The sequence below is a fragment of the Symphalangus syndactylus genome, chromosome 14 (genome assembly GCF_028878055.3).
Source record: "Symphalangus syndactylus isolate Jambi chromosome 14, NHGRI_mSymSyn1-v2.1_pri, whole genome shotgun sequence".
NCBI lineage: Eukaryota > Metazoa > Chordata > Mammalia > Primates > Hylobatidae > Symphalangus > Symphalangus syndactylus.
The window spans coordinates 21,781,726-21,809,084 of record NC_072436.2 but is presented as its reverse complement, the minus strand read 5'-3'; the positions used below and the strand labels follow the sequence as shown (position 1 = coordinate 21,809,084).

At 37.4% G+C, this 27,359-nt stretch overlaps 1 protein-coding gene across 1 annotated transcript in view; it reads right to left on the bottom strand.

The window, feature by feature from the left end:
- Nucleotides 1-1,353: 1,353 nt before the first annotated feature.
- The window catches only part of ABCA6 (ATP binding cassette subfamily A member 6), a 97,292-nt gene continuing 71,286 nt past the window's right edge, over nt 1,354-27,359 (bottom strand). The window contains exons 29-47 of the mRNA XM_063617488.1: nt 25,450-25,583; nt 23,410-23,547; nt 20,533-20,640; nt 19,239-19,412; nt 18,851-18,964; nt 14,086-14,205; nt 12,453-12,530; nt 11,155-11,246; nt 10,341-10,461; nt 9,615-9,732; nt 8,633-8,724; nt 8,049-8,203; nt 7,445-7,520; nt 7,274-7,368; nt 6,205-6,324; nt 5,867-6,007; nt 4,070-4,149; nt 2,216-2,271; nt 1,354-2,071 (exon numbers count right to left, since the gene is read on the bottom strand). Of these exons, the coding sequence (XP_063473558.1) occupies nt 1,970-2,071; nt 2,216-2,271; nt 4,070-4,149; nt 5,867-6,007; nt 6,205-6,324; nt 7,274-7,368; nt 7,445-7,520; nt 8,049-8,203; nt 8,633-8,724; nt 9,615-9,732; nt 10,341-10,461; nt 11,155-11,246; nt 12,453-12,530; nt 14,086-14,205; nt 18,851-18,964; nt 19,239-19,412; nt 20,533-20,640; nt 23,410-23,547; nt 25,450-25,583 (2,114 nt within the window). The 3' untranslated portion in view covers nt 1,354-1,969. The remainder of the gene's footprint in view (nt 2,072-2,215; nt 2,272-4,069; nt 4,150-5,866; nt 6,008-6,204; nt 6,325-7,273; nt 7,369-7,444; nt 7,521-8,048; nt 8,204-8,632; nt 8,725-9,614; nt 9,733-10,340; nt 10,462-11,154; nt 11,247-12,452; nt 12,531-14,085; nt 14,206-18,850; nt 18,965-19,238; nt 19,413-20,532; nt 20,641-23,409; nt 23,548-25,449; nt 25,584-27,359) is intronic.

Genomic DNA, 27,359 nt, shown 5'->3' with positions numbered 1-27,359 from the left:
AGTGTAAACAAAGCTGCCAGGAAGTTCAAACTGGGTGGAGCCCACCACAGCTCAGCAAAGCCACTATAGTCAGACTGCCTCTCTAGATTCCACCTCTCTGGGCAGGGCATCTCTGAAAGAAAGGCAGCAGCCCCAGTCAGGGGATTATAGATAAAACTCTGATCTCCCTGGGACAGAGCACCTGGGAGAAGGGGCGGCTGTGGGCACAGCTTCAGCACACTTAAACCTTCCTGCCTGCTGGCTCTGAAGAGAGCAGTGGATCTCTCAGCACAGCACTTGAGCTCTGCTAAGGGACAGACTGCCTACTCAAGTGAGTCCCTGACCCCTGTGCCTTCTGACAGAGAGACACCTCCCAGCAGGGGTTGACAGTTCATACAGAAGAGCTCCAGCTGGCATCTGGCAGGTGCCCCTCTAGGACAAAGCTTCCAGAGGAAGGAGCAGGCAGCAATCTTTGCTGTTCTGCAGCCTCCGCTGGTGATACCCAGGCAAACAGGGTCTGGAGTGGACCCCCAGGAAACTCCAGTAGACCTGCGGAAGAGGGGCCTGACTGTTAGAAGGAAAACTAACAAACAGAAAGCAATAGCATCAACATCAACAAAAAGGACAACCACGCAAAAACTCCATCTGAAGGTCACCAACAGCAAAGACCAAAGGTAGATAAATCCACAGAGATGAGGAAAAACCAGCACAAAAGGCTGAAAGTTCAAAAAACCAGAATGCCTATTCTTCTTCAAAAAATCAAAACTCCCTGCCAGCAAGGGAACAAAACTAGATAGAGAATGAGTTTGATGAATTGACGTAAGTAGTCTTCAGAAGGTGGGTAATAACAAACTCCTCTGAGCTAAAGGAGCATGTTCTAACCCAATGCAAGGAAGCTAAGAACCTTGTCTCAAAAAAAAAAAAAAAAAAGATATGTGGAAAATATATAGATATACATACATGCACATATACTTATATAAGGGAGAAATGATTTTAAAATAATATCAAATCCCATAAAACTATTCAAAGATGACAAGGAAAATCAGCACCCCCTGAAAACAATAAGTTAATGTTGTTAAGAGTATTCAAAATTTTAAAAATCTGAACAAATACTACTGTGACTCCCTTTATTTTCAAAAGGTATAACGGAACTATTTTCAGTGTGAGTGCTTGTCTACTTGTATGTCCAAGGACCTCCTAATACTTGTGAGGCTTTTTGGGTTTTTTTTTTTTTTTGATAAAGTCTCCCTCTGTCACCCAAGCTGCAGTGCACTGGCATGATCTTGGCTCACTGCAACCTCCAGGGTTCAAGCAATTCTCCTCCCTTAGCCTCCCAAATAGCTGGGACTATAAAAGCAAACGCCAATGCCCAGCTAATTTTTATATTTTTATTAGATTCTGGGTTTCACCATATTGACTGGGCTGGTCTCGAACTCCTGACCTCGTGATCCACCTGCCTCGGCCTCCCAAAGTGCTGGGATTACAGGCATGAGCCACTGCACCCGGCCCCACACTTGCGAGTTTTAAAGCAATTTCTGGAGTATTTTCAGAAGACTCTTGAGTTGTACTTGCTTATAAAAGAAAACCTGTATACCTGTTGTATCATGAACTGGTGTGAAGTAGTCATGCAACTCTTGGCTACTGAATATACCCTTTACATATTTCAGCAAGAGAATGTTTTTAGTAAAAGGTAAAAAAGTCATATTTTTTAAAAATTCTAAGTTTATATAGCTTTATTTCCACAATACCCAATGCCTGACTCTTTGGGTGACTTTACTAATATTTTGCATTGCCTTTATTTACCACAGGTTTGCTATCACCCCTATGTTTGAGAGGAAGAATAATTTTAAAATTTATGTATTTATTAACTAAATATACAAAATATACCTGATGTTAATTTTAAATGATCTTTAAAATTAAACATACTATTAATTATTGCATAAAACATAAGTTTATAGGATATCAACAAAAAATTACTAGGTTTGAGGTTTTAAGGTTCATCTGAATGAGGGAGTAGTTTCCATCTCATTGTTGTATCAATTTCTTCATCAAAATTTCCCACTTCCTGTTCCTTAGAAAGCTCTAAGAATACCTAATTAGGAGACAAAGAAGAAGGAAAGAAGGAAAGAGGGAAGAGAGATTATCAAGTTGTTGGTCTTCCAAATGAACAGGAAAATGCATGTTGCTTTCATGTGAAATTTACCAGGATGATACAAAGTCAAACCAGTTGACTTACCTTCTCCAATGTGCACTGAGAAAGGCTGTATTCTTCCAGGTTAAAGTTATGCTTCACTGAAGGAAAAAAAAAACACTAGTATTAATAGTAGGTGCTTACAATTTATTACCAAGAATTTTTTCAAAATCATAAAGAATAAAAATGTAAATCATTAATATAAATAAAGCTGAATAAGCAAATGCTTGATGTAAGGATGAAATAATGAAAGCCATACAGAATTAATTATATATAATATATAAATATATACTATATTAATATTGATGTTATCATTTTCTCATATTATGTTTCAATAATATTTGTTTTGGTATTGCGTCTTTGGAAGATATATATGTTCCTTGAAGAACTACATCATTGATCAAAATATTCTTAAACATGAGGAAGATCCTATCCCATCCTCTTTAAGAGAACTCAAAACTCTCTTCAGCCAGTTCATCTCTCTGCTGGATTTCCCCACCAAAAAGTCTGCATGACAGTTGTCACCAGATTCACATATCCACGTGTGCATACTTCACCATTCATACACTAAGAATCTGCTATGTGTGAGGCACTCTTAGATGCCACAAATAGAACAGTCAAGAAAATAGACAAATACTCCTGCCTTGATATAGTGTGCATTTTAGTGGGAGGAATTAGTGACATTAAACACACAAGCACTTAAATATATGATAAAGTTAATGACAATAGTGGCTTTAAAGAAAAATAAAGCTGGTAAAAATAAATAGGGAGCGCTAGGCACTCTTTTTTACTGGATGGTCAGAGAAGGCCACACTAATAAGGTAATAATTGAACTAACATCTGAAAATGCGAGGAAGAAGCCTGGATGTTTAGGAAGGAGAATTCCAGGAAGAAGGATTAGCAAGTACAAAGTCCTGAGGCAGGAGCTTACATGTCTGGCAGCATTTAGGAAGAACTACAAAGTCATCTGCCTAGCGTGGAAGGAACAAAGCAGAGATACATATTATAATGCATATTATGTCAAACACAATGAGCCAGGCACTGTTCTAGACACTTAAAATATTTACTCATTTAATCCTAACAACCTGGCCAAGTGGGCACTAATAGTATCCATTATTGTAGAGACAAACCATCTAGATATGCAGGGATTGAGTACCTCACCCAACGTCACCCAGCTAGTAAGCAGCATGCCTGGGCTCTCAGCCCAGAAGGACGGGCTCTAAACTTTGAGCTCTTCACCATTATGCTGTGCTGAGAAATTACACCCAATGGTCTACTGTTGGGAATGACAGGGTTGAAAGCAGAGAAAATGATGACAGGAGAGAGAGTGTGGACAATTTCAATCAGCAAGAGGAGTTATACACAATGCAGGGGACGGTCGAAGCTATCATTCAAATAGGAAGGCCAAATACACCTGCACAGACACAAGGAGGTTGATGGATGGATGGAAACTTTCTCTATTGCTTCTATTTTATTAGTGAAATATAAAGCAAGGGCATCAACTGAGGGAGAAAAGTGGGAAGGAGGTGGATATGTAAGGAAAGAAATGGAGTAAAGTAATAATTTGGGACACTTGGTGTGAATGGATTATATACATGTGAGCAAAGCAGGCCACACAAAGGGGCTTTTAGAGGGGGACGCCATGGCTTCACAGTAAGAACAGTTAAGCATGTGTGTTTCCTGCAGCTTCGGTCCCTGCACTGGAGATTAACCTCTTTTCATGGAGTCAGATTAACCTAAATTGAGGTTAAATCCCACCATTACCTACCATTAGAATTCTTAAAAATCATGCCCTACAGGCCTATTTTTAAAAATTGTTACACAATTAGCATCCATTAAATTATTATTTTAGTATTAGTTGATTCTTCAAAAGATTTATTTGAATGTGGTCACTCTTACCTGCCTCTAATTTGCGAAAGGTCTGCGATAGAGGGTAAACGTCTGCCACGGGCAGCTTATAGGTTAACAAGGAGGAATACCTGAAAATAGGAAGATGTCATATTCAGCTCTGAGTTTCAAGGGGAGAAAATGAGCATCAGAATAAATATTGATATTACCAACAATTTTCTTCTTAAAATAAAAGTAATGCAAATTAATGTATGGCTTAAATATGAAATCACAGCATTGTTTTGAATTGCTTTTTGGTATCTGGCTGTTGCAGACAGCTCTCCTGGTAATAACTCAGCATAATTATGTATGTGCTCAGCTTATGCAAAACCTTTGCTTGTTGAAAATCAGGTATCCTGAACTATTCCCTTTGATTAGTTCAAATTAGATTGGGAATTAACCCCAAAATAAATGTTCATCTTTGTCATCAGAAAGCTAATTCATTGTTTTGTTTTTTTAATGCATGAATTTTTTCTTTATTTCTTATGTTTTCAGCAATTTGCTTCACATTTACAATGGAAAATATAAACATTTAAACAAAAGTAAATTCAGGACTATTTTGTAAAACCATAAAAAGTGGCAAATCTTGGAGATGGAGGTTAATATTGGTGAAAGATCTGTAAGGAAGACATATTTATTTTGAAGGCTCTTTCTAGGCCCCAGGGCCATCCAGAAGTAAGGAAATCAATAGAGCTGGGGCTGCCAGTCAAAAAACCTTGGAATCTCCTTGATTCCCCCTCCTCCCAGAAATCTAACTTGTAAAGAATAATATGAGGTTGGGAGAGTTGAAGATAGCAGTAGAGGAAGGACATAAAACACTTTAAATACTTCCCTGACCTCTAAGGAAGAGCTGTAATTGATTTGGGGCATCTTGCTTCCGTGTGCTACTTCTGGCTGTAAACCCTCATGCCCTATTCCCAGCTTATTCCCAAACAGGGGTTTAGTGCTCCCAGGTGGCACTAAGGTTGACCAGATGTCCAGGATTGGCCCTTTTCAGACCAGCCCCTGTTCTTTCTGTTTTATCGTTTTTGATCTTCCCACCTATATCAGAACCGCTTCTCTGATTTGTGACACCAAACGTCTGGGAATGGGACAAAGTTACATGTTCTGATATCTATCTTAGAAAATTTAATTACATTTACACTGTGCTAAAATAAAATAGTAGCTTTTATGTCCTATTTTTTGATGTGCTTATCTCTCCACGGGAATTTCAAATTCAGTTTCTGCTCCACCTTCTTGCCGTCCTCCAAATAACATACAGACGTACACAAACACACACACACAGACACACACACAGAGATAGGTGGTCATGCACACACACACATACACACATATCCCTTTCCATTATCTACTTTAAGGTATGAAAATTCCATTAAAGAGAGACCGTTTGATTATCTCAATTGCCATTTGTTTCCTACGGGGAAAATTCACCCTAAATATTTATATCTTTTAAATTTTAAATATTTATATATGTTAAGCGTTTATGAGGAGGCCCAGGAAGGACACCATTGTGGTCCTGTGTGGGTTTGAGTCATCAGAAGTTCCTTCTCCCAAGTCTTTCCAAGTCCCCCTCTGGAGCTGGGGATCAGCCTGCGATGGCCGAGGAGAGTGTGCCTGGGCTGCCCCAGGGGACACAGGTTCCTGAGTAGGTCTCAATCTCTTATAATCTGGAATACTGAACAAATCCATTTCTGAGGTCCCTAACTTTTATTATGAAGCCAAATCACTATGAAGTTCTCACACAGCAAAAAGGAAACCACTGAGTGGATAAAGCCTCCATATTTCTCCATGATCAAAAGCCCGTCTCACCTTTCCTGCCTTGCAGCCTGTGGGAAAAGCTTCAGAATCTCAGTGTGGACCAAAGTCACTTGAGACGTTTCCTTCACTTTTAGCTCTAGAATGTAATCCTTGCCAAGTTTGTTTTTCAGGTGCTGGATGGAGCCAATGCATCTATGGGCAAGAAAGATAATATGTTCAAAAAAATATTGCCCTTAATTTTTTAATGTTATTCTTAAATTTCAAATGTAGAAGAAAAGGTGTCACCAAGGAAGCAAAACGGAAGGGCTCCAGCCACACACAGGGATTTTGCCCTTCCCATGGGAAATCTCATTTTGAGCATCAAATGCAGGCTTTGGAGAGACACCCACCTAAGCCTTCCAGACACCATGATGGCCACACGGTCACACAAGGCCTCCGCCTCAGCCAGGTTATGGGTGGTCAGGAGGACACCCCTCTCTGTGTTTTTAACAACTGCCTGGATTGCCTGCCTGAAGTGAGCAAAAAAATTAACAGTATTTAAAATAACTAAGTGCAGAACAAAAACAAGACAAAATACAATATATGAATCATATTCAGATCCTAATGCAAAAAAAAGTGCAATGTAAGTACTGACTAGGTTTTTGATAACATAAATAACATTTTTAAGTATTTTTAGATGTGCTAATCATATTGTAGTTGAGTTAAAAAAGAGGTAAGACTCCTTATCTTCTGAAGATACTAACTGAAATATTTAAAAATTAAAGTATATGCTGCTTTGTATTTCCTTCAAAATAATTGGAGGGTGGAGAAAGGAAGTGGGTGGAGATATAGATGAAAGGATATTGGTTCTATTGATACCTACTGAAACTTGTCCATGGGAATAATGGATTCATAAGTGATTCTCTACATTTGTATAAAATTGCCATAACAAAGTTTTTGTTAAAGTTGGAAAAGTATCAGACAGTGACAAATATGAAACTAGACTGAAGATTTTATTATTCCAAACGGTAAATCCTAGATGGGAAAGTAAGAAAAAGAATAAACCCGAGAAAAACTGGAGGAACAAATTTGACAGGTCACATTAAAAAGGAAAAAAAAAAAAACAGGAAAATTGTGTCAGGAAGTTAATAGTCTCCCAGGAAACAAAGTAAAAGGGAAAAAAGAGGAAACAGTTATAGACATCTCAATAATTAAAAGGCAAAATATTTTTGTATTTTAACAGTCCACATTAAAAACCTAAAACCCCAAGAAAATGTTGGGTCTTTTTAACCTGAATACCACGTGAACATCATGCAGATTAGATCATCTACTGGTTAAATATTTGTTTTCCTGATAATATAAATTATGTCCCCTGAATCAGGAACCAGTGGGTTTGAGGGCTGATTTTCCAAGATCAGTTAAAATATGCAACCTTCCCTAATGTGCATGCTCGCAGCTCTGGGGTATAACGATGCTCACCACATTTGCTGCTGCCCTGTGGGGTCTATGCCCGTAGATGGTTCATCCAGGAGCAAGACAGGTGAGTTTCCCAGGAGGCTCAGCACAAAACACAACTGCAATGCAGAAAAACACCCCTGTTTGCTGCCACACCACACCAGCTCTCCATAGAGCATCATACACCGCACATACCTTTCTCATGGTTCCTGCTGTTAATTTCTGCACAGGAACATTCAGCTGCTCATGCAGTTTGAAAGCACTCACTAATCTGACAGAAAACAGAATGAGAATATCTGGTCAAGACAAGGTTTTTGGAAAATCCAAGCACACAGAACAGTAACAGCATTAGAGGGAAGTTTAGCAACATTATTGTCAAAATCCTAACTCATGATTTTAAAAAAGAGATTGGTTTATTTTGGAACATGAAAGATTTTTTTTTTTTTTTTTTTTTTTGCCTCATAAACAGTTTTAGGAAAAACTAGAATTCTGAATGAGAAACTGACAATGGATGATTGTTTCATTTTCAGGTTGTTTAAATTAGAAAACTGAAATGGATGACGATTCATGGTGATTCGTTCACTTATTCCTTGTCAATTATTTTATACAATCATTTTTTAAAGATCTCTCATTCAGGGATGCAGGAAGTCAGGTCTTGTCCCTCATCCCTGCTCTGCCACTGACACTCTGGAAAGATGGAGATAGCATATTCACTCTCCGTTCTTTATTAGTGAATTCATCATTAGTGCTACAGTCTCCCTGCATTCTGACACAAAGGAATCGCAGGTCCCGTCTGTACCTTGCCATGGCGAGCCTCGCTTCTGCTTTCCTGAGCCCCTTGACGGCAGCATACACCTCCAGGTGCTCCCTCACCGTCAGCATGGGCCACAGCACGTTCTCCTGAGGGCAGTACCCCAGGTGGCCCAAAACTGAACTGCAGCCTTTCAGTTCCACCTAAAAAAATAAAAGAGCTTTAGAAAGGCATGCAGCCTTTATTCCAATAGCATAATTACTCCAGAAACTGACATATATAAGCGTCTAAATTGTTTAATCATCAAATAAATACTATAGAAATTACTTCATATATTTATTACAGAAAATGATTTAAAGTAAAAATATAAAAATATAGTTTTACATGCAAAGGAGAAAAGAGACCTAATAAGCTCAGGAAGTTCCTGAGAAACTGATGAGGAAAAGGTAATTGGTTTCTGGTAAGATTCCAAGTCCTGTTATAAACACCTGATGCCCAGTAAAAATTTAAAGAGGGGAAAAATAAAATTTATCCAAAGGCAAAAAAAAGAAAAATAGTATAGTCTTACAAAGATATAATCTACACATATCATGAAATTTCTGTTTTGGTAATGGAAACCATTTCCTCACTACCTCTCCAGCAGTTGGCTTTGTGATCCCAGATATCATTCTAATAGATGAACTTTTTCCAGCACCATTGGGTCCTAGCAATCCTAAAATTTCACCTGAAAGAAAGAATCAGACTATCAATATTGGAAGTGAAATACTGAACAACATAAACCTTTTGCTCCAGTGAAATCTTCTGAGATCTCTGCACCCTTCAGTTAGTACCATTCTGAGATTGATAACATATATGTAATCCACGTCACCAAAGCATGTTCTTTATTTTCTGTAATTATGCCAAATGTTACTGCAAAGCTAATGAATTTGATGTCAATACATCTGTCCTTTTCCCCCCAGATTACTTGTTTCAGTTGGAAATGTGTCCAACTGTTTTCCATAATAGATGGCTGATGCACTGAGTACATGTATAAATGATTCTCAAACTTGAGAAGTTAGGAATATTTTCTTCATCCCAAATTCAACCACCTCTGTCCAAGTTACCATCATCTTTCATCCCAACTGATATAAAAGCCTCTGAACTTATCCCCCCCAACCCAAACTGACAAACAATAGCCAATCTGTAATCTTTTCAAAAGATAAATTAAAATGACACAAGTCCGCTAAAAACTCTCCAATGGTATTCCGCTAACTTGTATAAAACACAAACTCATTGCTGTTTTCAAAAGCTGTACCTAATCTGGCACTGCTCAGCTCTATAGCTTTATCCCTTCCATTTATGGATGCATTTACTGGCCTCTTGGCTAGAGATACAACCTTTCCAAATGTGTCTGAGTCCCTGCCCTCACTATGTCCTCTACCTGGATGCTCTTTGTCTAGTTTCTTCATAATTGTATTTCCAGAGTCTAAAACACTCCCTGGCACACTAAAAATATATATATATATATTGAATAAGTGAATGAATGCTTCAGCAAGTAAAACTGTGCCTATGACATAGACGTTCAGTAGGTAGTTCTAAAAATAATGGTAAGTTTTAAAAGGGATTATTACAGACCTTCTTGAACACAGAAAGAGATATTTCTTGCTGCTATTTTATTCTTCCTCTTTGAAAAGCAACTTTTCTTCTGGCCTGCATATTCTTTGTGTAGACAGCTGGCAATTATAACAGGTTTCTAGAAGAGATGACAGTATGATTTTCCTCTTAAATTTCAGAGACTTTAGGTCTCTGCTGGAACCTTTCATGCCTTATGTCATAAACCAAACCATATTTTGAGTTGAGAGTAATTCATGCTGCTAAATGTAATATGCATTCATTAATGTAGAAAATATTTCTTGCTTCCAAATAGACTGAGTTTCATGGAAGTAGCTCATTGTCTTGCCAGAAGAGGGGTGGCTAACCTCATGGAACCATCACATCTAAGTCAAATAGAGTAACCCTTAAAATCTTAATCTCTATTTAGCATTCTTCGACAAATCTAACTTAAATTATTTAACTCATGAGGTCTTGTTTGGTCTTGCAGTTATACCCCTAATTATGAAAGTCCACTTTTCTCAAAAGAAAAATAAAACCATTAGGTTTTGTGTTCTTTTTAGCTTCTAGGACACTCTGAATAAGTGAAGTGCCTTGATTATGCAGACACTTCTTTGGAGTGTCTTGGATGCATAATACAGAAATGCACCAAACTCCAAACTCTCAAAATGAAACCCAGCATATCAAATCCTGTTCTTGACAGTTCTTGAATATCTCCATTAACATCCATTTTACCCCTTGCTTTTTTACCTCATCTAAGATTGAAGTGGTCAGAGCAGTTGCTGTTCTTATTCTTTCTGCTTGAACATCTTCATCTTCATCTATGAGTTCTTCTGGATTTGGTTTAGCATCTCTACTTTGGGGGGAAATTCTACGGAGAAAATGAAATGGGTTACATGTGGTATTCTAGCTGTTAAAAAATGTGTCAAAAATCAGCATTCCTGTGATTTTACTACTGTCCTCTTCTCTAATGTGCAGGTGATGATGTGATGATGACTATCAACATTGCCTCTGCTTTTGCCAAGAACTTCTGTCCCACTAGCCAGAATCCCTTTCTTGATGTTGTTGCCATTCTTCCAGTAAGAATCTTTGACCCTTTCAAATCTGTCAGCAGGTACTGCTCCTTTCTCTTTAAAATTCATGTCACTCTCATTTTCTCTACTCAGTCTGAGCCCATCTTCATCACACCAGATTTTTTTTCAACATCATTTACTGCTCACCCTCTCTACAGCCCTCCATTTTTAAAACACTCAACTATGTTGCTAAATCAATTCCTTCCCATCTTTTCTTTTCAAGGATGCACAATTATCTCAGATGAGAGAATGGCATATTTGGGTCCTTATTAAATTTTGGATGGAGTGAAGGTTTCTTTCAGCTGCTTACAGCCAGAACTCTGCCTGGGAGTTCTATCTCTTGGCAGTAAGGCAGCAATCCACCTTCCCTAATGACAATCAATATGTGCTTCCATTGTAAATGTAAATCTGTATTAACAAGATGATAGCGCAGACACAATCTAGGAATGTTAAAATATGATATTAAGTATAAAGTTAAATTTCACCCCAACCTGAAAACAGGATCTTTTCTCATTCTTTTCTTTCCATATTTTAGTTCCATGCATCTTAGAACAAAAACGAATAGCAAAGTCTGAAAGTAGGGCTATGAGCAAAGAAATACAGTTATATTTAGGCATAATTTCACAAATATTATTTAAACATTTGAATTAAGTTGGTGGTGTTTTGTCTTTGGGTAAATAGTTGTGAATCATTCTCATAAGCTGGGGGAGAAATGTAGCTATACATTCACAATCCAGATTAGTGAAAGCTGTTTCCTTTCTTCTTGCCACCCATATTCAGTTTGTAAGTAAATTCTAACTGCTCTATCTTCAAAATTATCCATAACCCAATTATTTCTCACCCCTACTCATGATACTCCCACCCAGGCCTAGGTCATTATAATGTCTCACCTGGATTGTTGCAACCCCTTCCTACTTGGGCTATCGCTGCCCCTCTTGCTCTAAACATCTGTTCTCAACACACTATCCTGAGCTACTTTTTTAATACATAAGTCTGAACTTATCACTGTGCTTAAAACTCTCCAATGACTCCTCCTCCATCACTCAGAGTAGAGTCAAAGCCTTTAGAGTAATCTAGATTACCCTGTGTAACCCTTTCTCCTGGCCTCTCACTTTATCCCATGACTTCTGTGGCCATCTTTCTTATCACTCTCTTGCTTGGTCATTCAGTCACAACCACACTGGCCTGGCTGACCCTGGATTGAGCCGGGGTCACTCTTGCCACTTCCTACTGAAGTGCTCTTCTCGAAGACTTTCCTGACCACCCATCTGACACCACACATATTATCCATTTAGTTTATTATCCATCTCCTTCCACCAGAATATAAGCTCCATGAGGGCAAGGACCTCTGTCTTTATTTTCTCCTGTACCTAGAAAAGTACTGACACATAGGATTCAAAGACAGTCGTTCCCTTCAGCCTAAATACACCAAAATAATCATTTTCCCTTTCACTTTTATTATTCAGTTCTTGCCTTTTTAATCTATTATTCAAAGAAAGTAAGTTACATTGCATCTCTATTTTTTACAAGCTCTCTCAAATTTAGAGGAGGGACAGTAAACAGGATAAGCAAACAAAAAATTAATTTAATATTAAATTTTGGACACATGTAGCCAATCCAAGCCTGTAAAAAGTAACTCTAAGGTTTAGAAACATGTCTGAAGGTAATTGCTTTATCTAAAATCATATAAAAACACTTTTAAAATGGCACACTTTGGACAAGATCAAATTGTTATAGTGAATGACAGTCATCCAAAAGAATGTGTGCTGAGACGGAAAGGCCTTCTTACTATGAAGCAGACTAGAAAATCAGTGGCACTCAATTCAAAATTTGCCTGTAGAAATTCTCTGTAGTGCTCCTGGTCTCTCTGAAAAGACAAAACAAAACACACACACACTAATGATAATTCATCTGCTTTATGATTTGCATTTGCATTTAAGTAACATAAAATTCACATATTGACTATTTTCCTCATCAAGCTCAATTTCTTTGTGTGCACTAGCGACAAAGTAATTCCCCACAGAGAAGAGAACCTCCTACTCAACTCTTACTGTCTTTCAATAAGCAAGTAACCTATGTCTGTTCCTCTCTTCCAATTCTTTTTTTAAAAGAATTGGTTTTAACATTTGCAGAAAGTCTAGTGAAAGCATAGCAGAGAGAGGTGCTGGCACTGGTAAAATTTCTGGGGGTTGACAATATTTTTCTTAAGTGCCCCAGACGAGCCTTTTCAGAGCCCCTTCTTATCCCAATGGTGACTATTTTCCTATAATGATAATTAGTTCCAGCATGTTATTCTTGCATCAATCAGTTCATTCAGAAAGTTACTCATTCCTCCTATATAATACATGACAGATCTAGATGAATGTATTTCACCTTGCAGGTCTACTTAAGAGGAAAATACTTTAAGCAAAGGGATTAGTTTCTAATCAAGAACTTCAGGCATTGCTCAGCCAATGGAGATGTATTTTTGCAAATGGAAGGCTTTTCCAGTTCTCCAAGGACATCCCCGATTATGGAAGCCCTCTTTACTTTCCTTAAAGCCATTTCATCCAGAGTGATACAGAGCTCCAAAAAGTGTGTTCTCCACTTAACTATCTTGCCCTGACTTCATCGTATACTTTTCTCCACTTGAACCACATTCACTTTCTTTAATGCCTCCTGGCTTTTCCTGCTTCAAGGTCTTTGCTTTCCTCTGCAGAACATGCTAACCTCCTGTCCCATTAACTAATTATTATTCATCCTTTAGCCATGTATTTAAATATAACATCCCCAGAAGAATTGTCTGACTTGCTAGAACACACCAGCTGTGCTTTGTGCATCCTCCCTTGGCCCTTTGCCCTTGTCCTTTGTAACATTTAAGTTCCTTGTATTGACTTGAGTAAGTTTGGTCTATCTTTGCCTCCACTAAGCTTTGGGAAAGTCAGGACTGTGCTATCTTGCTCATCAGGTGTCCCCAATTACTAGCACAGTGACTAACAGAGAATAGTCTTTGATATATATTTCTGAATGATTGAATGGAATCGCATTTGAGTTTATCCTCAGTGGCTAACAAATTACCTGTCAAACCAAGCACAATTTTTCCCCAATCTGGCATTACCCATATTTGAATGGCATTTTACAATGCCTATATTTTGCAAAGTGAATAGGGCAAAAGTTTAAATGTTTTATTGAGATTTAATTTTGCATCTGATAAAATTTACTCATTTTAAGAGTAGAACTCAAGGATGTTTAGTAAGCTTACAGAGTTGTGCAAGCATCATCACAATTCCCCTTTTGAACATTTTCATCCTCCCCCCAAAATCTCTTATGCCCATTTGCTGTTACTCCCCACTTCCACTACTTTCTGTCTCTCTTGATCTGGGAAAAGCACTTTAATAAGCTACATATTCAAAATTAATGACACAGTTGGTAACATTTCTTACCACTTCCAAAAAGGTTTTAAATCCAAGCAAGGTATATGAAGGAACGAATACCATGGTGGTAATCCATATACTTAGGTCAAAATTATTGTTTAAAGTGATGGAAGACATGATGGTGGAGGCCTACAAGGCAAATTCAAATATATTGTATCAGACATACTCAACCCATTGATATTTTGTAAAACATTTAAGATGCAGGTGTTCTCATGATGTATATCATAATGTTCCCATATGCAGATATATCCATTTGGCAATGATAGTTTCTCCTTTTAGAGATAGTAGGGAAGAAGCTTTTGTTAACAAGAATACATATGATCCCCAATAGAAAATTCTTAATAAAGACTGGAGACTAAGATGAAAGCTAAAATGACCAGACAGACTTCTTGACGTATATTATTAAATTTAATCCAAGACAAGAGGATAGAGGGATTACCCTTTTATGGCTAAGGTAACAATATTGCTAATGAATTTTATATGTTGAAAGTTACATGGCTATTATAAAAAAACCAAACAATCCATACTGTCTCTCAACCAGACTACTGTGGAGCTTTCTCATTGTCCTTCCTGCTCCATTTCTTCCCCATACCAAACAAATGACTTTTCTGAGACTGTGTATTTTTATTGTGATGGACTTATTTTATTTTACAATTTTTTTACTGGCAAATGGGAAAAAATAAGGATAATTGTTTATTTTTTTTGTTTTAAGAATCAATTGATCAGTCAAGTATGTATTGAGCACTACCCTTTGCCAGATCTTATTAATGCACTGATTATAATAAAAATAGAATCATAATTGCTAAATTCACTGAATATTACATAAATGCCAGGTTTTAATAATCTAGCATGAATTATTTAATTCTCACAACTCCATAATGTAGCTACTTTTATTATCTCTCCCTTTACAAATGAGAAATCTGGGGTTCATTCTTAAGTCCTTTAGTTCACTTAGCTGACTCCTCTTATTCTACCAGACCTCCATATTTCTACAGTTTCTTTCCTCTCTTCTCATCCACTGGAACAAGAGAGGAGTCTAAACTTTGACAGCGTGAGAGGATAATCCAGAACTCCATGTGCTAAGATGTGCTACTATACCTCCACCACACAGCATAATAGGCTGAAAAGATACTTCCTAATCAGACAGGGGTCTAGGGTACCAGTGAAGCACCACAACCCTGGGGGTATGGAAGTCCACTGGACTCTAGAAACAAATTAACTGCTGACTGTAGCTTCACTCAATGATGGAGAAACATTGCCAACACTGTCCTTCCAAATGGATCCCAGATCACCAAAGGACAACTGCACTGAATATCAACATACTATACCTTCTGACATATGATCCCATGAGGAGTAAACAAATTGCCTTAGTCCTAGGACTAGCATGGTTTAAGTTGATACTAGCTGTACGATGAAAGATAAATTCTCACAATATATATTTTCAATACATATTTAGAAATAAATTATAAGTTATTTGTGTGCAAATGCAAATTTTAGTGCAAACTGCTTCAGGTCTTTGTGAAGAGGTATAATTTTGAAACTTTTTAGCCTACTGAAATCAAGATGTGTTCATCAGTGCAAGTTTTGAATCAGTATTGCCAACCATGCTACTGTCTCATATTTTTTAACATGAGGAATGACATAAGGTCTGAGACTTCAAGTTATTCCTGAGCCTGCCACTATTTTTTGTGTTTTTCTGAGCAAGTTACTAAATTTTTTCCTCTATTGAAGTAGGAAATTAAGAAAATAACAGAATAATAGCATAAGTGATAATAGTAAAAATTATAGTAACAGAAAAATAACAATAGCTCATAGAATGAATTGCTGTATTAACCAAGGCTGAAAAGAATTTAAGTAGTGCCCTTCCGCTGAAGTTAAAGTTAAAAGAGAATACTGTCTGTCCCAAGAAACATTAACCATATCTCTTTCCCACATATTTTGTAAGTTCTGTAAGTCCCCGATTTTCTTGCTGTGCAGCTGCAAGGTCACAAAATAAATAAGTGAAAGTTAAATTGCAACTCATATTTTTCCTAAGATGTAAGTCATGGCATAAATGACTAACAGACTTTGTTCTCACTTCTGCAAACCTGCTTCCTGCTTCACATTTTTCCCGCCCCAAAATGCTTAAAAGTTGCTCTCTTTCTTTGTTCGGGGCTCAGACTTTCAGGACACATGTCCGCTGAGCCGATATACACCTAAAATAAAAGCTCTCCTGTATCCCGATCGGTCTCTCTGATTCCTTAATTTCCTGCAACACTATAAAATTACGTAAATCATACTAGACAATTTTGAATTTCTTTCAAGTCTGACATTCCACCATTCTAGAAATATGTAGATTCCTTTCAGTGATAGAAAAATGAAATAAATAAATACACTGAAATAGATAAGCATAAGAAGGGCAAAGGAAAAACAATCAGAAATTACAAATATACAAATACATATTTTACTATTACACTGTGGTGTAATTTTGTTTCTATATTTTGAACAGTCTTTATTTTATAAAACGTACCTTGCCTCTGGAATATTGTCTTGCCTTATTTGAATCCATAACAACTTAAGCATAAATGGCAACAAAGGATAAAAGGCATGTAATCATATGTGTATGTGTTTTGATTTTAAAAATACAGTGTTTCTCAGTGTCATGTTTGATTTCCTGCTGTGGTCTTTTATTTGTGATAATTTTTTCAAATCACAGTGAGAACACCTTAATCACCACATTAGTCCACAAGCCTAAGAAGCAGTTCTGCATTATCATCTTTCCTTAGAAAGAACAAAGTCAAATTTCTTCTTTTGTTCATCTATTCACTTGCTGCCGTATATACAAAGGGAATTCACAATATGATAATGCAGATTCTGTCTTCTGCCATGTTTTGAAGGAAAGTTCCTCTCACTGGACTCTCACTCCTTACTCCACAATGGGAAAATGGTTTCTGCTGTCTAAGCCTAGAGATGAAACTTACTGTTTTGGAAGATTCTGGCATATTAAGTTCTAGAAGGTCTGTCACCGTCTATGGAACTGATGCACAGATTTGAACTCCTGGAACTTGGCTGAGAAAATCTTGTCTATAGTGTTTTCCAACCCAAAGCATCACTACGGAGCCTGCAGCCATGAGGAAATCAAACCTGCTCAGCTTCTCCACTAAAAGCTAAAAGGCAAGGGCTGAGGTATGTTTCTACCACTGATGCTGAATGCTCCCTTGTCTGAGAAATTTCCAGCTCTATACAAACTGGGATAAGTTGTGAGTATACAGTAAACCAGGGGCAACTATTTCATGAGGCACATAGCAAAAAATGTGTCCATCTAGATGTGCATTTGTTCCAGTTTGGAATGATTTTTGTGTTATAAGGGTCTACACAAGGAGTGGCAAAAGCCACAAAAGGAAGCTTGATTCCAGGATGCTGTTTACTTAGGACTGAAGGACAAGCTGCTGAAAGAGCATCTATGAGGGGCACTCACTAGGGCATCTGCAGCATCACTCAGGCTGGCAGGAGCAGACCCATGTGCAACCATGCTGGACAATAACTCTGACATTTCTTGGCTATGACCTCCAAGGTAGACTTCGTTCAGAGCTAAAACTACTGGCAAACACAAAGAATGAATGTGAATTCTTTGTTCATCTTTGCTAGATAGATACAAGAGTGCTGACTGAAAAGAAACCAACCAAATGTCAGTAAGACTGTCTTCTACAGACATCTGATCTAGCACCTGGGATTACACTGGACAATGGCAGTAAGTCTGTTGACTGAACAAAAAAATAGTCTCCATGGAAAAGATAAATGGAAAGACCTTTTGTGCACCAGATCCTTATGGCTGCCTCAAAGCCAGTTTTTCTGAGTAAGGTAACCCTAATATTCTTTCTGTAGCTTCTGTACTTCCACTGGATTGTGCTGATGGTGGTAAGAGATATAGTTATAGACGCTGTTGCTGAATACAAAGAAATACAACCCAGAGAAGTCAAACCCAAGTGCTGTCCACTGAGAAGGAACAACAGCTACCTGCTGGCCAAAAGAGTCCCAGACTAATTTCTTGTAGAAGCCAGTGGGTCGTATAGGTTGCTACAAAAGTAATTGTGGTTTTGACGTTACTTTAAATAGCAAAAAAATGCAATGGCTCTTGCACCAACCTAATATTTCTTATAGATGATCTTTGGTTGGGTTCTTCTCATGGGTTCAAGATTCCCATTCTAAGAGTTGAGAGCTGTTTTCCAGACGGACATTCAATCACCAGTTGAGGATATCAGTTAATGGAGGCCTGAAGTGTAGGACTCAGGGCACTCTGGTGTCTCTAGAGTTTCAGCAAACATTTCCAGCAAAGTTTTCCATGATTTTGAACAAGCTCTTTACTTTTATACTAACAAGTAACCTGGCATAAGTATAAAACATCTTTGGTATCTGAAACTATTAGCAGCTAAGGTTAAGAGAGACCTTCTTGAAGACTGTAGAGATGGGTTGTACTGTCAACTGTTAGGAAGCCAATTTTCTAGTGTTGGCAGGAAGCCCTATATTCTGGAGACATAAACTCAACAGGATGTTTTAGACGTTAGGTCTTCTGTAAGATTCTCCATAAATTCTGTTCAATGGGTAGCACCTGATTTCTTTAGAAATATTATTGATTCAGTAACAGTGTTACACTTCCCTCTCTTTTCTATGGTGTAATTTTAAAGTATTGTTAATTTTGCCTACTGCTTAAGGCAGACATCTGTATTTAAGATTACATTGGAAGTTTAAAAAATGACTCTATTTCTCTATTTGTATGTATGTATTATATACTTACAAAAAAGAAGTAAAATGACCAAAGGCCACTGTTTTTTCTCCTTTTGCGAAAAATAAATGATATCATATACATCAAGAAGACAAGAGAAGCTGCATAACCAGGAGTAACTATAACCTGAGGATAAAAGAAATAATAACATAGTCAAAAACCAAATATTACTGAGGGAAAAATTAGATTACAAATTTTAAAAAACAAGTAACCTGGCAAAAGTATAAAACATCTTTGGTATCTGAAACTATTAGCATTTTATCATACATGCACTTTGCATGTTTTGTGTTTTGGTTTATTACAAAATATGAATTAAAACATCTTAACTACTTAAAATAACAATGTTAAAACGTATTATTAATTACTTTATGAAATTTGGTTTATGTACTGTGTTACTTACCAAAGCAAACACAATTTGGCTTGTAATAAGAAGGTACTGCATGTTTTCTATGTAGAAAATTAAATACATTAAAAGGAGAATTAAAATGAAGAAGTTGACGTCCACTAGTGCCTGCCCACACCAGTAAGCAGAAGTGTAGAGGCCTGAAATCCATAGCTGGGACTTAGCATTTTTCTGATTTAAAAAAAAAAAAGAAAGAAAGAAATGTATATAGATTCAATCAAAATGCAAATCTAAAATAAACACAAACACATTGGAAGAATTTTTAAGATAAATATAATCTTCTAATATTAAAAAAAATTATGCATATACTGCTTAGTAACCTGAGGCTTATAGAGCCAGTTCCATGGTTTACAAGGTGTTTTTTAAAAAAAAATGTATACTGTGATAGGCCTGACTCATAACACTACTTTAGCTCATGAATAATGAAAAGGGACCTCATAATGTTCAAGGCATTAAACTCTATAAAAAGAAGTATTGGCCAGCATGGTGGCTCACGCCTGTAATCCCAGCACTTTGGGAGGCCAAGGCAGGCGGATCACAAGGTCAGGGGATTGAGGCCATCCTGGCTAACATGGTGAAAGCCCATTTTGACTAAAAATACAAAAATTAGTTGGGCATGGTGGCACAAGCCTGTAATCCCAACTACTCAGGAGGCTGAGGCAGGAGAAATGCTTGAACCCGGGAGGCGGAGGTTGCAGTGAACTGAGATTGTACCACTGCACTCCAGCCTGGGCAACAGAGTGAGGCTCCGTCTCAAAAAAAAAAAAAAAAAAAAAAAAAGTATTATTTTGTGACCTGGAGGACATAATACATTTACCTTTACCTAAACATCTTGGAGAGTTTCTGGCTCAAGATGGTGAACATTGATAGATTTAACTGTTTTGTCTGAATAATGGGCATAACTGAATACAAACATAACATAAAATTGCAATTTCCAGAGTGGAAAAGGAATTCAAGTCTTAAATTTGGCCTTTGATTTCAACATCAATGATTTCCTTCTTGTGGTTGGGAAATAATGTGGTCAAAAGATTTATAATATTTCCCTTTAAAGGTTTAGACTAATTGGAGTCTCTGAAAAATCACTGTACTTTTCAGGTGACTTTGGAATAAAAAGCATTTTGAGTTTTTAGAAGTAAATTATCTGACTTGCTAAGAATAAGGTTTAGCTACAATATCTAAATTAAACATACATTGAAACATTTTTCTCAGAAGAAAACATTTTGAACACATAGCATCCAAAATACAGATATTGAAATTCCTGAAATTTCTTCTTTTCCCCGCTTTTTCTTACCTTGTAATCGCTGATGCTGCTCATGGTGATATAAGGAGAAATGCTACATAGAACCAAAAATAAGAAAAAGGAACCATCCGGCAGCCCAGTCCAGAATCCTATGTGGCTCTGAAAATATAAAGGGTAGCTTAAACTAGTGAATATTTGTTAAATGAAACAAATAATTATAGCCACAAAAATGCACTTTTTGAAATGTTGAAAAATCAAAGTAAAGGTGTAGCTCATCACCATCTATGCACAGAGGTGGGAGGGAAAAGGACTCTGATCTTCAACTCAAAGAACAAACAGAAGTCAAAAGTCATTTAGGACTTACTTCTGGGGATATTTCCAAAAGAATTGAAAGCAAGCTCTCGAAGAGACACCTGCACATTCATATTCATACCAACAATACTCACAAGTGGAAGCAATCCAAAAGTCCAAATTAATGGATTAACAAAACGTATATGTATATACAAACAATGGATACTATGCAACCTTAAAAAGGATCACTTGAGGTCATGAGTCCCAACCACCCTGACCAACATGGTGAAACCCCGTCTCTACTAAAAATACAAAATCAGCCACGTGTGGTGGTAAATGCCTGTAATCCCAGCTACTTGGGAGGCTGGGGCAGGAGAATCGCTTGAATCCGGGAGGCAGAGGTTGCAGTGAGCAGAGATCGCCCCATTGCACTCCAGCCTAGACAACAAGAGCAAAACTCCATCTCAAAAAAAAAAAAAAAAAAAAAAAAAGGAAATCCTGTCACATGCTGCAACATAGACGAACCTGGAAAACACGCTAAGTGAAATAAACCAGTTACAAAAAGACAAATATTCCACTTATATAAGGTATCTAAACTAGTAATATTCATAGAAACAAAGTAAGATGGTGGTTTCCAGGGGATGGGGAAGGGGGAAATGTTTAATTGGCATTGAGTTTCAATTCCGCAAGATGGAAAAGTTCTGGAGATGCATTTCACAATAATGTGAATATACTTAATACTACTCAACTGTACACTTGAAAACAGCTAAAATGGTCAATTTTATATCATGCATTATTACCACAACAAGAAAATAATAATTCTGAAGTTAGGACCTTTGATGAACATATAATTCAGGCCTGAGCAGCATGTCTTTCTGAGCAAACCCAGAGATGGAAACCTCAGTAGCTGGGTGGATGTGTTCTGAAGCACAGAACCAAGAAGAAAACTTGTTGCTGCTTGTCTTAACTTCAGGGAAAGGAACTTTAAATCACTACCCCCATATCAGCATGCACTTAAGGCTAGGCCAAGTGGACACTCAAGCAGCATCTAGGACCACCTCATGGATATAATTAGAGGATAGCAGCATGAGCTTGTCTCAAAATAATTCCACAATTCTTTAACTTTATTTAAGACTTTGAGGGCTATGTCTATAAATTCCATTTTTCATCATAGGAATGAGGGAGGAAAGGTGTGTGCCATGGGGAAGTGGGAGTGGGGAACAGGTTCCTAATAGAGTAGCTATGGGCTTCAGTCCATTTCGATCCTGAGCAAACACAATGGCATTAGGAAGCTAATAATTCAGAAGTTAGGACCTTTGATGAACATATAATTCAGGCCTGAGCAGCATGTCTTTCTGAGCAAACCCAGAGATGGAAACCTCAGTAGCTGGGTGGATGTATTCTTTGGAAGGATAGCAGCATGAGCCTGTCTCAAAATAATTCTGCATGAGACAGGCTCATGCTGCTATCCTTCCAAAGAGGAAGGGTAATCACTGTCTCTTTCTGCTACCCCTCTGGTTCCACTTTCTGGAGAATTCCCTTCGGACACCCCTTCCCTCGAGTCACCCTGTGCAGCAGACTTGTTTACATGATTAGTCGGTCATACTCAACTCATGGAGGTATATGTCTGTCACGAACATCTCAAGTACTGTATATTTCATCCCCATTGTCCCCATGGCTTGCAGAAAACCTGCGCTTGCATATACTCCCAGCACCACTGATTCAGTGAAGCCAAAACTGAACTTCACACTTTTGTCACAAAATGGACTTCCCTTTGGATGGCTTCGTTTCTAATCCTGCTTCTTGATGTTTCAGACTTCTGGTGTGAAACAGTTGGAGTCAGCTTTGAGAGACCCCTGCTGGTATCAGGTAGGGTCTAACCAGAAAACCATGACTACGTTAAGTACTTAGAGTGCAATTCCTTATGACATGGTTAGGTGGGTGATGAACATCCCACAAGGATGGTGAAGTGAGAAGCAAGCCATTGTTGCTTCTGGCCTTCAGGAACAGCAGAAGGAGGTGATGTGACTGGAGCCCAACGCAGGGGGTCCTCTGCTCTTCTGTCTCCCACCACTGCTTTCTGGTGTCCAAACTGTCTGAAGCCAGACTATAGCCAACTGACACAGAATCCAATGCAGCCTGTGTGTTTTAGGCTCCCTCACAACATACAGCAACTATGAGTAGGTGAAGAAATAAATCAACAGATAGCCTCAGAACTGGCAGATTCTCCTTCATATTAGTCTGTCTACTACACATTTAGTCAATGGAGGGTCCACTAACTAATTACAATAGATTTATATGTAACCAGGGTTACAAGTGCTCCTGATTTCTAAGTCAGTGTTTGCTTTTTTCTGTTTCGCTCTCTCATACACTTCCACAATCAAGTATGTACAACTTTTCAACACACTGCCTAGAAGACTGACAAAATATTGAAAAGTATTCCCTCACGATAATTATCTGATAACCTGGCAAGAAAAAAAATCCTGTTTTGTTTGCTATAACCCATTTAAAATATTAGGACAAAATAATAATTTTCAGGCTTAACAATCACTTATGGATATTTAAAAGCTAAAGAGAGAAAACATAGGCTATTTATCCAATTCTTAATTGTTTAGACTCAGTAAATCCAATACTTACAAGAGGAAATGGGCTTGACTCAATTTGAATATGTTGTGTGTGATTAAACATTCGAAGTAGCCCATTGCTGATAATATTCATAAGAATCGGAAAACAGTGCAATCTCTTGGTATTACACACAACTGAAAACCTATAATCCTTAAAACAGAAACAAATAAATAATGTTAATGCTAAATTCTTAAAGAACAAAGGCAAGGTTTATGTATAAAAGATCCTAACAGTGACAAGTGCTTGTTGTGTGTCCATCTTCAAGAGAACTAAACTTTTTGAGCTTTACCTTCCTCATCTATGAAAAGGAGATACTAAATGGGTTGTTATAGGGCTTAAATGACACTCTATTCATGTACATTAAGCTCTAGCACAGAGTCAGCATACAATCAATATGAATTTTTATTTGTATTACTAATTTTAGATAATTTTGTCTCCATTTTGCTGATGGGGAAATTTCAGTTAGTAGAGTTTAAAAGTCTCCCTGACAAGGAGACGCTGTCAGTTTATGATGAAGAAGCAAAGGAAGATCGGGCACGGTGGCTCACACCTGTAACCCTAGCACTTTGGGAGGCCAAGGCGGGCAGATCACTTGAGGTCAGGCGTTTGAGACTAGCCTGGCCAACATAGCAAAACCCCATCTTTATTAAAAAATACAAAAGTTAGCCAAGTGTGGTGGCATACATCTGTAATCCCAGCTACTTGGAAGGCTGAGGCAGAAGAATCACTTAAACTCAGAAGGCAGAGGTTGTAGTGAGCCGAGATCACACCACTGCACTCCAGCCTGGGTGACAGAGTGAGACTCTGTCTCAAAAAAAAAAAAAAAGAAGCAGCAGCAGCAAAGGAATGCTGGCCTTCTGGATAGGAGATAAGCATGGAGTTCATTAAACATTCATGCTTACCCTGCCAAAGAAGCATTTCCCCACTTCCTAAAGCAATCTTTATATTTATGTACTTCATGTTTAGGAAAATGTTCATGAATCTATTAGAAGGTTTATTGTTTAAATCTTACCACTAGTTCATGCAGTAAATATGTGACGTACGTAACATAGTAGCTGACAAAGTAATTTCCCAAAACTGGCACAAAGGGATTACATTTTTTATAGCATATTTAGTTTACATAGAACTGAATTCAGTAATACATCTTCAAAGGCTTTTCTTTTTTAAAAATTTACTTTGTAGCAAGAAATAAAGAGGTAGCTTCACTTAATTAGGCCCCTTGCTCTTATTAGAATGCAAATAAGACTGAAGAGTTCTTAAGATTAAGATGTATTTTTAAACCGAGGATGGTGGCTTATGCCTGTAATCCCAGCATTTTGGGAGGCCAAGGCGGGAGGATCACCAAAGGTCAGGAGTTCCAGACCAGCCTGGCCAACATGATGAAACCCACTCTCTACCAAATATTCAAAAATTAGCTGGGCATGGTGGTGCCTGCTTGTAATTCCAGCTACTCTGGAGGCTGAGGCAGGAGAGTCACTGGAACATGGGAGGCAGAGGTGTAGTGAGCTGAGATCATGCCACTGCGCTCCAGCCTGGGTAACAGAACAAGACTCTGCCTCAAAAAAAGTATTTTCAATAGTCTTGTTCTCTGATGAATCTCTATGGCTTGACTCTTTTAACCAAATTGACATATGCTAAGGTAGCAGACTGAGAATACTTTTTTCTCAGGTATTTCATGTAGATACTATAATATTTAATGTATTTTCTCAATATATAAAAACAAACTTTATTCAGGTAGTTAGCTACTGAATGAAATTCCTTAAATCCATAATTATATTGGTTGATAATTATAAGCTATAATATTTTTATTGAGTTTAAACAATACAATTAAATTTAGATCCTTTCAAATGTAAAAATTATCTAATTCAAAACAAAGCTAAGATAGAAAATGTTTTACAAAAACTTGGGTAAACTTCACAGTTTATTAAATAACAACCCAGAATGTTTTTCTGAGTCAAGTTGCTGTATACCAGCTTTAATTTCTGCAGTTTTAAAACAGCTAAAATGTAGTACTTTTTGTTTTTTTTCATAAAAACAAAAAGGCAAACATACCTTTTGTTTGCCAGAAACTATGATAGCTCCATTGTATGAGAGGCCATCAGTACCATTTCTGTTTTCAAAGTCATCTACTTCCAAAAGTAGATTTTGATGTTTCAGTGATTTTATAAAATCTTCAATATTTGATTCTAATATGAAGTTAATAAGAGAAGGCCATAGAAAAGTAAGAAAATACATATCAAACTTTTAAAATAAGTCATATACATAAATAAAGTTAATATTTATGGAATACTATGTATAAATGTCTTTCTTTGGGTATCACAATAATAATATTGACCCACACTGTACCATCTTCTATTTAGCAAATCTTAAACCACAATGAATTAGCTTTATAAATCTGGTTAATGCAAATTAACATGTAATCATAAAAATAAGCTAATTCTATTGTATGACTTTTGGTAAACAACAACAACAACATTTGAATTGAATAATCTGTGGAGATACAATAATTTTATGAGGAGTACTTCAGATTATCCAGCTTCAAACAGGCAATGATAACATTCTTCTCTCTCCCTTGTTCTTCCAAATAATGGACAAGTAAATATATATGTGTCTGTATAACACATACATATGTTTTACTTTATTCTAAACATTTACGTACATATTCCATACATGTATATTGTATAAATATAATCTTTCTTAGGAAATGAAAAAGGATGTCATCATCAGATCAAGGTTTTGGATATGACCCTAAAGAAGAAAGTAGATGAGAACGTCTGACTGAGAAATACGAGCTGAGAAAAATCCATAGCCTAGAGCACACCGGAGCAAACTGAAGGTAAAACCAATTTCCAGGATACCCGAACGCAGAGTGGATGAATGCAAGGGGGTAAGGTAGGCTCTGAAGCTATAGTCAGGGTCATGAACTATACCTGGAAAAAGATGACCTCTCAGGCCCCTCCCCACGTTCCGCACAGAACACACAGTAGCCGCAGTTGTCCCCAGGGTAAGAGTCCCATATTTACTTACTAAGAGACATTATCTGAGGAGCACAGCTGGGCAAACCTGAAGTAACTGCAGACAATGACAATAATTCAGGCAAGATGGAAGGAATAAGAGGAAAAGAAGGACTTTTTTTTTTTTTTGCCTTTGAAATGGGAGTTTACAGTGGGCTCTGGGATTGGAAAAATAAGGCCAAACCTTAGATGAATTAGGATCCCTCTACCAAGTGATACAGGGACATGCACATAGAAAATAAGCTTTCCATGCACCTTGAGCAGCCACACACCCCACTCCACCTCCACAGTCGCTTGAGGTACAATGCCATATGTCAACCCACAATGCCATATGTCAACCCACATTCACCTAGGCAGACAGGGATTCTCACATGAAAAGATTAACATGTTACCAATAATTGGCGGATTTTGAGAAAAGAGGAACAAAATGGCATAGAAGCTTCAAACGTAAACCATAAAATACCTAAGTACAGAGACAAAAAAATAAATAAATTAAAACAAGCCTACTGTCCTCAAGAGTGACCAAAGAGGAAAAGAGAGACCTGATTTACTTATCTTATGAGCTCATAGGTAAAGAAACCTTTCTAGATCTCAGAAATTAAATGTACAATTAGCATTTAAGGTAGTGAGGTGAATAACATTTACTTTCCAAAACCCAAATGGAAAACAAGAAGAAGAATGAGAAACAGAAAGGAAAAGACCATCTTTGTTTAAAGAGGTCACCATAGGCCTGAATCGCAAATCCATAGGAAAATCAAATGAGTGAGGAACTCGGCAAGGGAAGACTCTTACTGTAATTTTTTTTTTAAACATCTGAGGTACTAACATAAAAGTTCCTTATTCAAAGTGAATTAAGCAGTTAGAAAAAAAACAAAAAAACAATTACCGACTGGGCACAGTGGCTCAAACCTATAATCCCAGCACTTTGGGAGGCCAAGGAGGGCAGAT